Source organism: Telopea speciosissima, chromosome 3, assembly GCF_018873765.1.
Source record: "Telopea speciosissima isolate NSW1024214 ecotype Mountain lineage chromosome 3, Tspe_v1, whole genome shotgun sequence".
Taxonomy (NCBI): Eukaryota; Viridiplantae; Streptophyta; class Magnoliopsida; order Proteales; family Proteaceae; genus Telopea; species Telopea speciosissima.
Genome location: NC_057918.1, coordinates 70,209,351 through 70,221,749, shown reverse-complemented (window position 1 = coordinate 70,221,749; position 12,399 = coordinate 70,209,351). Strand labels below are relative to the sequence as shown.

Genomic DNA, 12,399 nt, shown 5'->3' with positions numbered 1-12,399 from the left:
TTAATAAACACATTTAAACCATAAAATTGTAAAAATGTGAATTCAAATTGGTGTTTTAAGCTTGCACCCTTGATTGACATACGATCGCCGACCCTAATGTATAAATAGTTAAATACACATAGATTAGGCAGTTAATATTTAATAATAGTATTTAACTTCATCACATATCAAGTTAAAGCCAATACACATTAATGAGCACCATGATTCTCATAAACTCCATAATATTCAATAACTCGCTTAAAGCCTTAAAGGCAATACACTAAGTGTCAAAGTCAGTAAGTCACAAGACTCGCAACTCGCAAGTTCATAGATCAATGAAATCACAACTTAAGTTACAAATTACAAGTGCTAAACTGCTAATAGTAGTTGTTGTGCCTCCCTGGATCAATCCCACTCATGCCTCGCTGGAGTCGACGTCCATTGCTCTCTGTTTGAAGGACATATGTGGACCACGGTATAGAATCGGAGAAGAAACGAGTGTAGTCATCCACAAGTGTCACGTAAATGGAATCATCAACATACTGTAGGTAACCTAATGCGAATAGAATTTACCTTAAATAGTGGAAAAAGGCTTGGATGATGAGCTTAGATGACCCGATGATGAGTTTACCGGTGAAAATCTGACAACAATGTGCTTGAACAATGGCTAGAGTGTTGGATGAGAGCTTGGAAGAGTGGAAGAATAGGCAAAAGACTGAAATTCCTTAGCAAAGGCAGCTCTCGATCGAAATATGGACCGAAATCTGCGAAATATTGTATTAAAGCCCCCCTTCACGTGACACTTTAAGCCAAAATACCATATTTCGTCAATATCTCGTGAGATATCGAGATATTGTCGATATCTCATGAGATATCGACGAAATATGGTATTTTTTCATTTCGACTTGATTTCGCATCTCGGTAAGCTCGAGATATACGAAATTAAGCGATATTTCGCCGAAATATCGCGAGATTTTGAACCATGGCTGGAACAATGTGGAAGATTCCGATCACCTCTTCTTTGACTGCCATACCTCGGCAGCCATTTGGAAAGGCATTTTGTCCAAGTGTTGGCCGGCCCCTAGAAGAATTCTTCCTTTCTCTCGTGAGTGGATTTGGATTGATATGACATTTGCTGGCTCCTCTATCTGTGACACGGTTGGAAAGATGGCTTTTTGCGCCACTCTCAATCATATTTGGATGGAGCGTAATATCAGGAAATGGACCTCCAAATCTCGTACTTATCAGCAGATTTGGGATTCCATTTCCTTCAAAATTAAAGCGAAGTTGTCGTCTGCCCCTCCCTCTTCTTGTTTTGACACCCCAAGGTACAGACTCATTGTTGTATCCTGGGGTCTCCCTTCTGTTTCTTTTGTTGGCCCAGCCTCCTCTTAGCTGTGGCCTAGGCCTGGAGTTGCTTGTTTGTTGCTGCCCCTAAGGGGCTCTTGTATTCTTGTTTCCTTTTTAGTAATTAAATTCTTTACACCCAAAAAAAAAAAAACAATGACCGGGAAGAAAGGGGAACTCATGTATCACAAATTTGACTGTGGAAAACAGTTTCATTCACTCCAAGGAAACAGGTATCACTCAGTCAATTGGAGACCATAAAAAGGCATTTAGTTACAACTTATAACATCACCTTTCTAAGGCATAGATTTAGCTAATAGAACAACCATTTTATATTTAAGTCAAACTGATTCAGGAGTGTTCGTTATATGAATGCCAACCAAAAGCAAGGCATGTTATTTTCGGAACTTTACTTGGCACTACACTTAAAAGTACTAGAAAGACAACTTGCTTATCTTTGCCACATACAAACTACTGTCTTTCCTTGTATCAAATGCACTTCTATGAAGCACAATTTAACTTATTTGCCAAACCATACACATCATAATCTATAAGGGAAGCATCTCATTTTATATGGTTATACTATTGCTCTAGGAACGATTTCCTAATAGGATGGCCCATGTTATGATTCAGGGAACTCACAACCAGTACTACTGTCTACAAATCATGACGAATTAAATTTTCAAAAAGCAGTACAAATGCAAAAGTTTCCAACAAGCCAAGGGAAGAAGGGATAATACCCCTCCATAAAGACTCGAGAGAGCCATACAGAAGAAATCCATAAAGTTAAAGCTCACCTAGCACTTGTTTTTCCCTTCTCTTATAGGCCACAGGATACATCTTCAAGAGCAAGAAATGGAGCATCAAGCAGATGCTAGGGAAATTATTATATGGATGCCTACAAATTGGACAATGAGATTCTTTCCAGCCATTCATGGCAAGATGCACACACCAGAAACATGAAATGTGGCCACAAGCTGTCACAACATAAACATAGATATTAGTGAAGGACTAACTAAGTATCAAAGTTATGGTCGTCATATTACTTCCTTAATACTTACCAAGTACAATAGGCTTGTATAGGAGATCCCTGCAAAATAAAACGCATAATACCTCGGACAGTTTACCCACCAACCAAAAGAAAATCTCAAAACTTCCATGAAACAACAAATGAAGGAACCTCATTCAAAACAAATAAAAGCTAAGCAGACCCAATTAATAGTAATTTCCATTATGTAAAATGCTTTATAATTCTTTCTAGAGTTCAAATGGGTCCATGGAGTTCAAGACTCCTTTGTTTATTTCTTTTTCTGAGTAGAGACTTCTTTAAGTCATATCAGTTCTCAAGTCTGCCAAAACTTAGGTAACTGTCCGAACATAGCTTTGATACTTTCAGTTGTTTTTAGTAATAACATGTTTAGAAGAAGAAGTGCCATATAAGTTTTTCTCAACTTTAGAAGGAAATCAAAAGGAAGGAATTTTCATGAAGAAAAAAATCATATAGCAAGAAAGATTAACCAAGTAGATTACTGAGAACAGCCTACAGCATCCAGTTCCAACAACTAAATCAAAAAAAGTGTGGCAATGACAAATTTCCAATGGGTGCTAAGGTCAAAAGACCCATTCTATCAGCCTATCAATGCTTATAGGATCTGACTGAAGGTACTGGCCCTGAGATCAAGAAGAACATACTAGAGGTGACTTCAAAAGGGGCCTTTGTTCAAAGGCATCAAATTTTGGATGGTTGCTTATTAGGAATAAGTCATTAATTCTAGACTCAAGAAGGGTGCCCTTGGTTCCTATGTAAGAATATTCACCAGGACAGGTGATCATGGGCAGAATATTTTGAATTATATGCCGAGGAAACATGCTTCTAGTGTGAAATGACAGAAATGGATGTAGGCCCTTTATTCAGTTTTTCTTCTACAAAATGATAAATAATGGGACAGTGGACTGCTAAGGGAAGGAGATCCAACATATCCCCTTTTTTCATTGAAGACACAAATGCATTGGTTTTCACAGTGTACAGGTTGCTTTGTTTTTGGTAATCAATGAAATTTCTTTTATCTTCTCTCCAAAAAAAGTATTGGTATACACTTTTCTGGGATACATTATCCTACTTCATATTCTAATCACCTAAGGATTAAGGTTAGAAAACCTCATGTAACTCAGAATAATAGGGACAATTAGGAGGTTTAAGAGGGACCCAATAATGGAATATCAGCAATTCAGATATGACTCAAACCTTGATCAAAGGCTCAGTTAAAAGAGGGGAGCAGGATTATTAGATTTCAAATCAATCCAACAATTAGATCTGAAGTTATGACAACATAATGTAGTACTGATTTAAATTCTGCCAATCGATTCTGCATATGGATAACAAACAAATCATAAAACAGTAGCTCAATAATGCATAAATCAGTAACTAGAAGGGGTAGGGGCATAATGGGAAATGTCAAATATCTCAAGATCAATAGGTCAGAAGACTACCAAACTGAAATTGAATTCATGAATTAAATTCAAGAACATTAGGTCAAAACTTGAGATGATTCTAACGGTCGGATTGGTTAATCTCAAAAAACATGCAAAGTGTAAATCCTATGTTGAATAGGAATTTGCAGAAAATTCAAGGTCTGAACTTACTTGTAAATGGATGAAGAAGATGTTGGAATAATAAGAACAACAGAAAATAACACCCGGGCTTCACACTTCAAGATGGTTTGATTGGATCAAACACAAACCTACCTTGATTGCACACAATGGATTCCTTGATCAAACACAAGGGATCTTGATCAAACACGATATATTCAAATGTTAAGAAGAGCAGCAAAAGCAGCAACTTTATTTATCAAATTCGCATATAGAAGACTCAAAAACAAATTCCTACACTAAAAAGGAAAGGCCTAACCCAATCCTTAACTAATAAGGTAAACCGAATTGATTAGGAACGTGAAATAATAAAGGAAATAGACTCAAAAAAGCCCAACTAAAATACTTAATAGCAATTAAAATACAGAAATAAAGTCACTAACTTAATTAATCCTGTATACCTAGCCTCTACCCATATTATAGTCCCATTAAAGTGACCCATTACAATGAAAACACATGGGAAAGGCCCAACACATACCGGAAGAATGATTACCAAAAATAATTATATCATCAACATATACAACCAGTACTACCACCTCGGAATCACGCGACAATAAAAGACTGGATGATCTGAATAACAATGGGTATATCCACACTGAGTAACAACCTTGCAGAATTTATCAAACCAAGCTCGAGGAGATTGCTTCAGACCATAAATTGCTTTATGAAGTTTACAAACTCTACTAGCACTCTCCCCCTGAGCAACATACTCAAGAGGTTGCTCCATATACAACTCCTCAAATAAGGCACCATAGAGAAAAGTATTTTTGACATCGAGTAGATATAATGGCCAATCAAGATTAACAGCACAAGAAATAAGTACTTTGACAGAGTTTAACCGAGCAACAGCCACAAAGTCTCAAAGTAGTCTATACCATAAGTCTACGTAAACCCTTTTGCCACCAATTGTGCCATTAGGCCCTCAACAGATCCATCAGGTTTTTAATTGACAATATACACCCAACAATGCCGTATTACCTCTTTAACTGGAAGAAGATTAACCAAGGTTTGTCTTTCGAAATAAAATGACATCCATTTCCACATCCACAGCCAACTTCAACCCAGGATGAGAAAATGCCTCCTGATATGATTTTGGTATAGATTATGCAGATAAGGACAAGCAAAACTATGAAGGGGAGATGGGAGATGGGACACAAAAACAAAATTATTATCAATCGGACAAGTGACCAAAGACCAATGAGTGCAAGAACAAGTACTTTTGCCTAAAGCAACTAGTAAGTCAGCAGGTGTAGATGAAGAAGCAGGAATACTAGCCAAGGATTCAGATTGGGCAAAGGGCAATAGAGACGGAGATGCAGTCACAAGTCAACTTGGTTTAGAGCACTGCTGGTATACTTGCAAAGGAAGCCGAGACTCTGTAAAAGGAACTACAGCAAGAAGAGGAAGTACCTGGGAAATGTCAATTTCCAAGTGGCGACCCTCAGCAGAAAAGTATGGTGTAATTTCAAAGAACGTAATATCAGCACTCAGAAACTGTTGACAAGTAAGAGCGTCATAACAACGATGACCTTTTTGAGTACGTATCCAAAAAAAACACATTTGAAGCACTTAGAGATATTTATCCTGCCCTGTCATAAAACATAACAAAACAGGAGCAACCAAACACACGAGGTAGTAATGAAACTAGAGAATTGGGAAATACAATACTCATAGAAGATTTATTATTAAGAACAAAGGAAGGCATGCGACTAATCAAATAACAAGCAGTTAAAATAGCCTCCCAAAAAAAAACTTTCGGGAACATTCATATGAAATAATAAAGAACGGGAAATTTCAAGAGATGTCTATTTTTTCATTTAGCTACACCATTCTGCTAAGGGGTACAAGAGTAACTATTTTGATGTAAAATACCATGCTCAAAGAAAAAAAGAAGAAAGTGCATTTTGAGTATATTCCAAGGATGGGGGGGCATCGACCGTATTGCTTGCAAGCTTAATCGGTTCCTCATCAATGAAGCCTGGTTCATCTCCTCCCCCCAGTCCAATGCCAATTTCCTTCTCCAAGGGCTTTCTGATCACAGTCCCTGCCATCTCCTCATCCAGCAATATTCCTCTTTCGGCCCCAAACCTTTTAAGTTCTTTGACATGTGGACCTCCCACCCTCTCTATCTCCCTACCATTCTTCAAGCTTGGAATTCCCCCATCCATTGCCCCTCCCTCCCTCTCAATGCTTTTGCCAGAAAGCTCAGGTTCACCAAATCTGGAGTTCTGCCACCTTTGGTAATCTCCCCTCCCGGATCTCTTCCTGCCGTTCCGATCTGGCTTCTGTGCAATCCCGCCTCCAAACGGATCCGCACAACTCCTTGCTGGCTGAGGAAGAGAGAAAGCTTACCGATGAGCTCTCCTCCCTTTCCTCTCTGGAAGAAAGTTTCCTTCGCCAGAAAGCCCGCATTAGGTGGCTGGAGCTTAGTGATTCGAATTCGGCATTCTTTCATCGTTCTCAGAAAGCCAGATTGAATTCCAAATCCATCACCCTGGTCATTGCTCGGGATGGTTCCCCACTTTCCTCTGTCCTTGACATTAAGGCCGAGGCGGCTTCTTTTTTCACCTCCCTCTTCAATCCCCATTTCCCCCTTCCTCTCCCATCCCCCCTGGCCTCATCACCAAATTTGTCCCCTCCTCCCTGGCTAACTCTCTTCTTGCCATCTCTTCTGATGATGAGATTACCAAGGCTATCTTGTCCCATAAATTCAATAAGGCACTTGGTCCTGATGGCTTCAACATGGGATTCTTTATTAGCTGTTGGGATCATATCAAGGACGATCTCATCAAAGCCATCCGCAGCTTCTTCTTTAATCCCAGCCAGCTTGCCCAGGTCAATCAGACTTTCCTTTGCCTCATCTTTCATACTTCATACTTGGTATCAAATCATACTTCCATACTTCATACTAAACCTCTTATGATCTTACAACACACACGGACTTAAATAAACCTGTTATGATCTTACAACACACACGAACTTAAAAATATTTGGAATCCACCGACACACACAGACTTATTACAACCCCAAATACCAACTTTAGAATTACAAACTTTAGGCTTTCAAACACAACCACAACTTTCATAAAAGAGACTGATAGCAGACCGAAAGTTTGTCACAAAAATTTTCAAAGCTAATCCGAATCGGAAGAGTGTGCACGAGCTTCGAGGTAGTGATCCACTTCATGTTCCACGTGTTGCATCATGATATGATGAATAACAGGGTGGTGGAGATGAATAGTATTGACATCCCATGCTGTATGAGTGGTATTGATAAGGATGGGAGGTATGGTGGCAGGGTTCACCTAGTTCTTAGCCCACATGGAGTGCATGAACTGTCTCCAACGCTCCCTAGTGGCATCATCGGTGTCGCGTCGAGCAAATAGGTCATCATCAGAAGTTCCAAGGATGGAAAAGGTGGGACTGTAGGCGATAAGATGATGGTCTAAGATGGGGGGTTCAACAAGAGCTGGATGGATATGATCAACAGGGCAATGGAACAGGATGGTGACAAAGAAATGATCACGGGGTCGGCTAGACAGGAGATTGATCCAATGAGGAATAGGAGCAAATAGCTGGAGAAATCTTGCACAGTGGGATGGAACAGCAAGACGGAAAAGGATATTGGTCCGGGATGGGACACGGTATACTAAAGAGGTTTGCCGGAGGTAATGCATGAGGGCATGAATGGAGAAACACATGGCAATCTTATGGACTACCAAAAGGTGCCAAAAGAATACTACAAATTCTTTTTCAAAGCTGAAATAGTGGGTGATGGTAAATAGGGTAAGGTAGGGATGATCCGGGTGACAAACTTGCCAATCCTAGGTAAGGCCATATTTATGGGTAAGGACGGCAAGAAGGGATTGATAGGTTTGGGTGTTGTAGCTGGTCATTGTTCTTCCTAAAATATCAGAATAAATTTCAGAGGGGAGAGTGGGTAACAAAGAGGTAAGGTCAAGTGCTGGGGGTGGTAATGGCTGCGCTGAGGGACCTGGATCTTGAGAAGTTGAGGGACGAGACCGGGCTGAAGGCCAAAGGGGCATACAGAGTATGGGAATGGTAGAGTGGATAGGGTCCTTGGTGCGGGATAAGAAATCTGCTAAAACATTTTCTTTTCCCTTGATGTGTTTGACCTTGAATGACCATTGAGAGAACCATTGTGCCCATCTGAGGAGTTGTGGTTCTGGGAGAACCTTCTGCTTGAATTGAAGCATTCTGGGGAAAGATGACATGTCCATTTCAATCTGGAAGGTGTGGCCAATGAGATAAAATTGGAATTTTTCAATCCCTCGGCGAACTGCCAATATCTCTTTGAAAGTGGAATGGTAATGGCGTTCAGCTGGTTTAAACTGTGCACTTCTGTATCCACACACTTTTCGGGTTCCATTATGAAGTTCTTCAAGCAATACTGCTGCCCATTGGTCATCGCTGGCATCTGTTTGAAGAATGCGGAGCCCATTAGAAGGAATCTACAGGGAAGGCAGCCGTTGGGCTAACTGCTTTAGTGCCTGGACTGCTTGGGTATGTTCAGAAGACCAGGGAGGTGAGGTCTATTTGAGGAGCTTGTTGAGTGGTCCAACGTACCGGGTTTGATTAGGGATAAACTCGATCATGTAATTAACAATTCCAAGGAATCGTTGGAGCTGAGGTATAGTGAACGGACCATCTGAAAATTCCAGCAGAGATTTGCCAATGTGCAGCTGGAGATCATATGTACCGTTGGTAATGATAACTCCAAGAAAGTTAACTTTAGAGACTCCAATTTCCATCTTCTTGGCAGAGAGCATGATACCATGTTGTATGGTGATGTCAAGAAACTGGGACGAAAGCTGTTGGTGTTCTTCCTCGTTTTTGGAAAAGAGGAGAATATCATCTATATAAATGAGAGCATGCTTCTGAATGGGTGCATAACTGTGCATCATCGCCTTCTGGAAGAGAGAGGGAGCAACCTTGAGGCCAAAAGACATAACATTCCAATGAAAATGGTGGCTTGGGATGCAGAATCCAGTTTTAGGACGATCATCTGGGAAGATATCGAGTTCCCAAAATCCTGCTTTTAAGTCGAATTTACTGAAGACTGTGGCTCCAGCAAGTTAAAGCATGAGAGCTGGCCGAGTTGGCAGTGGGAATTTGTCATCAGTCAAGAAAGCATTGAGAGGCTGATAGTTGATGACAAGTCGAAGTTTCCCACGAGTTTGTTCAGCTCGCTTGTTGACATAAAAAGCGTCGCATGCCCAGGGGAATGAAGTTGGTTCAATGACGCCTTGGGCTTGTAAAAGGGTGACTTCTTCTTGAGCCAGCGCAAGATGGTCTGGATTCATTCCAGCATGGCTGGCTTTAGTGGGATTGGCATCCTCATTCTTCTTGAAGGGAAGTTTGATGAAAAACTGGGAGTTCTTCCACAACGGGTGATCACACTTTTCAAGGAATTCCGTATGAGAGTCAACACAACAGTGAGAAATCAATCGGTGCTTGAGATCTGTAAACGTAATTATGAGAAAAAGGTTGGGGACAGTAGTCCAGGGAAGAAACTGCTTCTTATAGGTCAGACCTTTGGCATTCCATTGTAAAGAAGGAAACTGACTGTGGAGGTCAAAACCGATAAGCGCATCGCGACCAGGGAGAGAGGATCCTAAGACTCTATGGCTGATGGTTAAAGTGGGGAAGATTTTGAACTTGATAGGGGCTTTTGAAATGAGGTCGACGGCAAAGGTTTTGCCATCCGCTGCGGTGAAATACTGTTTATGGGATTTCCAACCAGAAGAGGGTAGCACATGAGGGGCTAAAATGGTCATAGTGGCGCCGGTATCAAAATAGCCTATGATTTTAACCGAGCGGTCCCATGAAGTGGGGACTATGTACAAAGGGGCCAGGGGGAGAGAAACTCTAGTAGTTGGAAGAGCGGGTAAAGGTGGGGGGGATAAAGGGTAGACGGGTTCAAATCCGTCAGACTCGGAGTCTGGATTAGATTCTGCATCTGAGAACTGTTCTTCCAGGGCAAATAGGAGATCTGGTGAAAAGTCCTCATCAACAGAGTAAAGAGACTCTATGTCTGCATCTGGATCATCTGTGGCATCAAATTGGGTCAGCATGTGCAAGAGCTTTGCCTTCTTCTGTTTGTCAGGGCAATTTTTGGCAAAATGGCCTTTCTTTCCACAAGAAAAGCACTTATCAGAAGTTTTTCCCCTAAACTTCTTGCGCTTGAAATACTTGTATCTTTTGCCTTTTTGTTGCCTATGAGAAGGACGAGAACATTGATGCTTATGAGAAGTGGATTTGTTTCTGCGAAAGCGAGCAACATGAGACTGCTTCTTCGTGGGGCAATTGTAGATCTGGTCCTTGCACTTGATCTTTAAATAAGAATTATCACAAGTGTCTTTCAACTTCTCAGTAGTCTTTTCCCATGTTTTGAAGAATTGTTGTTGGTCACAAAGCTTCTGGAGGGCGGTTTAAATTTCCTGGTACAATCGACCAAGGGGTGACTTGATGCAACTGCAGACTTTCGATATGCAGATTTTTTAGGGCATCCTTTCCCAAAGGGTCGGGAAAAGAATTCAGAAAGACTTGCTTCATTTTTACATCATCAATTCCTCCAAGAATATAGAAACGATCTACCATGCGAGTGAAGTGTTTTTCCAGGTCAGACTTTTTGAAAGAACAACATTTCATCTGGAAATATTCTTCACAGGCTTTGATCCTGTTGCTGTTAAGGGGGCCGATAAATTCATTATAGAGTTGGAAAACGAACTCATCGGCTCCTAGTTGGACCTGTTGTAACTGGCGGTATGGGCCAAGGGACATGTACCATTCACGGAGAGTGCCGTGTGTCCGAGCTAAAAATTTGGTAATAGCCGTTCGCGGGGTAACACCTTCTTGAAGCAATTCAGCAGTCAACCAAGCATTAAATTCAGAAATTTTATTGGGCCACTGGTGGAATGGGGTGCCATCAAAAGTAAACAATTGCTTAGGATCCTGGTTCTGGAAAGGTTGGTAATTTGGAAGGGGAACATGTTGAGGGATATCCTGGGGGGGTATTTTCTCCTTCATCTGAAAGGGGTTCAGTAGTAACACCAGTTCCTTGTTGATTCTGGTTCTGGTTCTGAGGATCATCTGCTGTAGCCGGAAAAACAGGGTTCAAATCCTCGGATCCAAGAAAGGATTCAAACAAGTCAAAAACAGAGTCAATGGGTTCCTGTAAAGAAAGTACAGGGACCTTATGCCTGGAGGTAGAGGAAAGCTGTTTGAGGAAGGTACTCAACGAGTTAGAGTTGGTTGCCGGGAGTAATGGAGAACATGCCGGCTGAGTGGATTGTGGTCTGGCTGGGGGAATATAGGGAACAAACGGAGGAGGTTGGGGAGTGCTGGGGTGACTAGGTTGGAAAGCAGGTTGAGAATAAGATTGATATGGCCTGAAAAAATCCAGTGGACTCTGCTGAGGTTGTCGCTGAGGAGAACCTTGTGACACAGATCTGGAAGAAGTTGATGAAGATCGTGAGGACTTCCTTTATCCCAACCGTCTCTGGTCCTGCTGTAATTCTTTTAGTAGTTCTGTCGGAAAACTGTGATGTGGCGGTCAAGCCGCATATTCAATGACAGGAGGGAAGTCAGGATAATAAGGACCACTAGAGGGATGAAGTGGAGCCTGAGCCCAACTGAGTTGTTCTTCCAATCTTTTCTTTTCTTTTTCTCTTGTAGAGATGAGAGTAGATGCATAAGCAACATCTTTGACAGTGGTTGCAATATGGATTGTAGAAAACCTAGGACCTGTAACCAGTAACCTTAGAGTGGAGAAAAGACAGAAGAAAGAAGAGGAGAAGAGTAGCTGCAAGGGTAGAAGCCGTATGTGTTGTTTTGCTTCCTCCCTCAAGTATCTTATTTATAATAAAACCATTACAATCATAAAAGGAAAAGGAAACTAAGCCTAATCTAACATACGTAACTAACTTAGACTAGGAAACTGACTCCTAACTCCTAACAATTAAAGACATAAAACAATAAAGGAAACCATAATGGACTCAACCACAATAGGGACACTCCCCCAATCGTGGTACACTTCTCAACACTCCACCTCAAGCTGGAGTATACAGATATCAAAAGAAAGGCTCCAGCTTGGACTAAAAAGAATAAAAAATCAAACTTAACACCAATCTTGAATAGTAGTTGTAGACTTCAGTGAGCACAGAGGAAACTCCGATAAAACCAATAGAAATATCAACCCAAGCACTGGACAATAGATAACATCAACCGCAATCCAAAAAGAGCAGATAGGTAACGATGACAGATGTTCTCCAATAATTGCGAAACTTGATTTCTTATTAGAGAAGACTCGATCTTCAATATAAGGAAAGAACTCGATCTTCAAAGTAAGAATCAATTCAATCGCACAAATGAAATTTTCCTATCGATCTTCAAAAAACACCAT

General features: G+C 41.0%; 2 protein-coding genes across 3 annotated transcripts in view; both read right to left on the bottom strand.

Moving 5' to 3' along the window:
* Positions 1-2,549, bottom strand: part of LOC122656367 (E3 ubiquitin-protein ligase PRT1-like) — a 76,646-nt gene extending 74,097 nt beyond the window's left edge. For both annotated transcript variants that reach the window (XM_043850850.1, XM_043850849.1), the window contains exons 1-2: positions 2,388-2,549; positions 2,124-2,303 (exon numbers count right to left, since the gene is read on the bottom strand). In XM_043850850.1, coding sequence (XP_043706785.1) covers positions 2,124-2,303; positions 2,388-2,511 — 304 coding nt within the window. In that variant the 5' untranslated portion in view covers positions 2,512-2,549. The remainder of the gene's footprint in view (positions 1-2,123; positions 2,304-2,387) is intronic.
* Positions 2,550-8,076: 5,527 nt separating this feature from the next.
* On the bottom strand, positions 8,077-8,899 carry LOC122655480. Its single transcript, XM_043849672.1, has 2 exons — positions 8,562-8,899; positions 8,077-8,446 (listed from the first exon to the last, which is right to left on the bottom strand). The coding sequence occupies exons 1-2, from the start codon at positions 8,897-8,899 to the stop codon at positions 8,077-8,079; spliced, it is 708 nt and encodes a 235-aa protein (XP_043705607.1).
* Positions 8,900-12,399: the final 3,500 nt, after the last annotated feature.

Coding starts and splice junctions, on each gene's coding strand:
- LOC122655480 (XM_043849672.1), bottom strand. CDS start 8,899: ATGATGCACAGTTATGCACCCATTCAGAAGCATGCTCTCATTTATATA. Junction 8,447..8,561: donor TTTATCCCTAATCAAACCCG/GTACGTTGGACC, acceptor CCTTCCCTGTAG/ATTCCTTCTAATGGGCTCCG.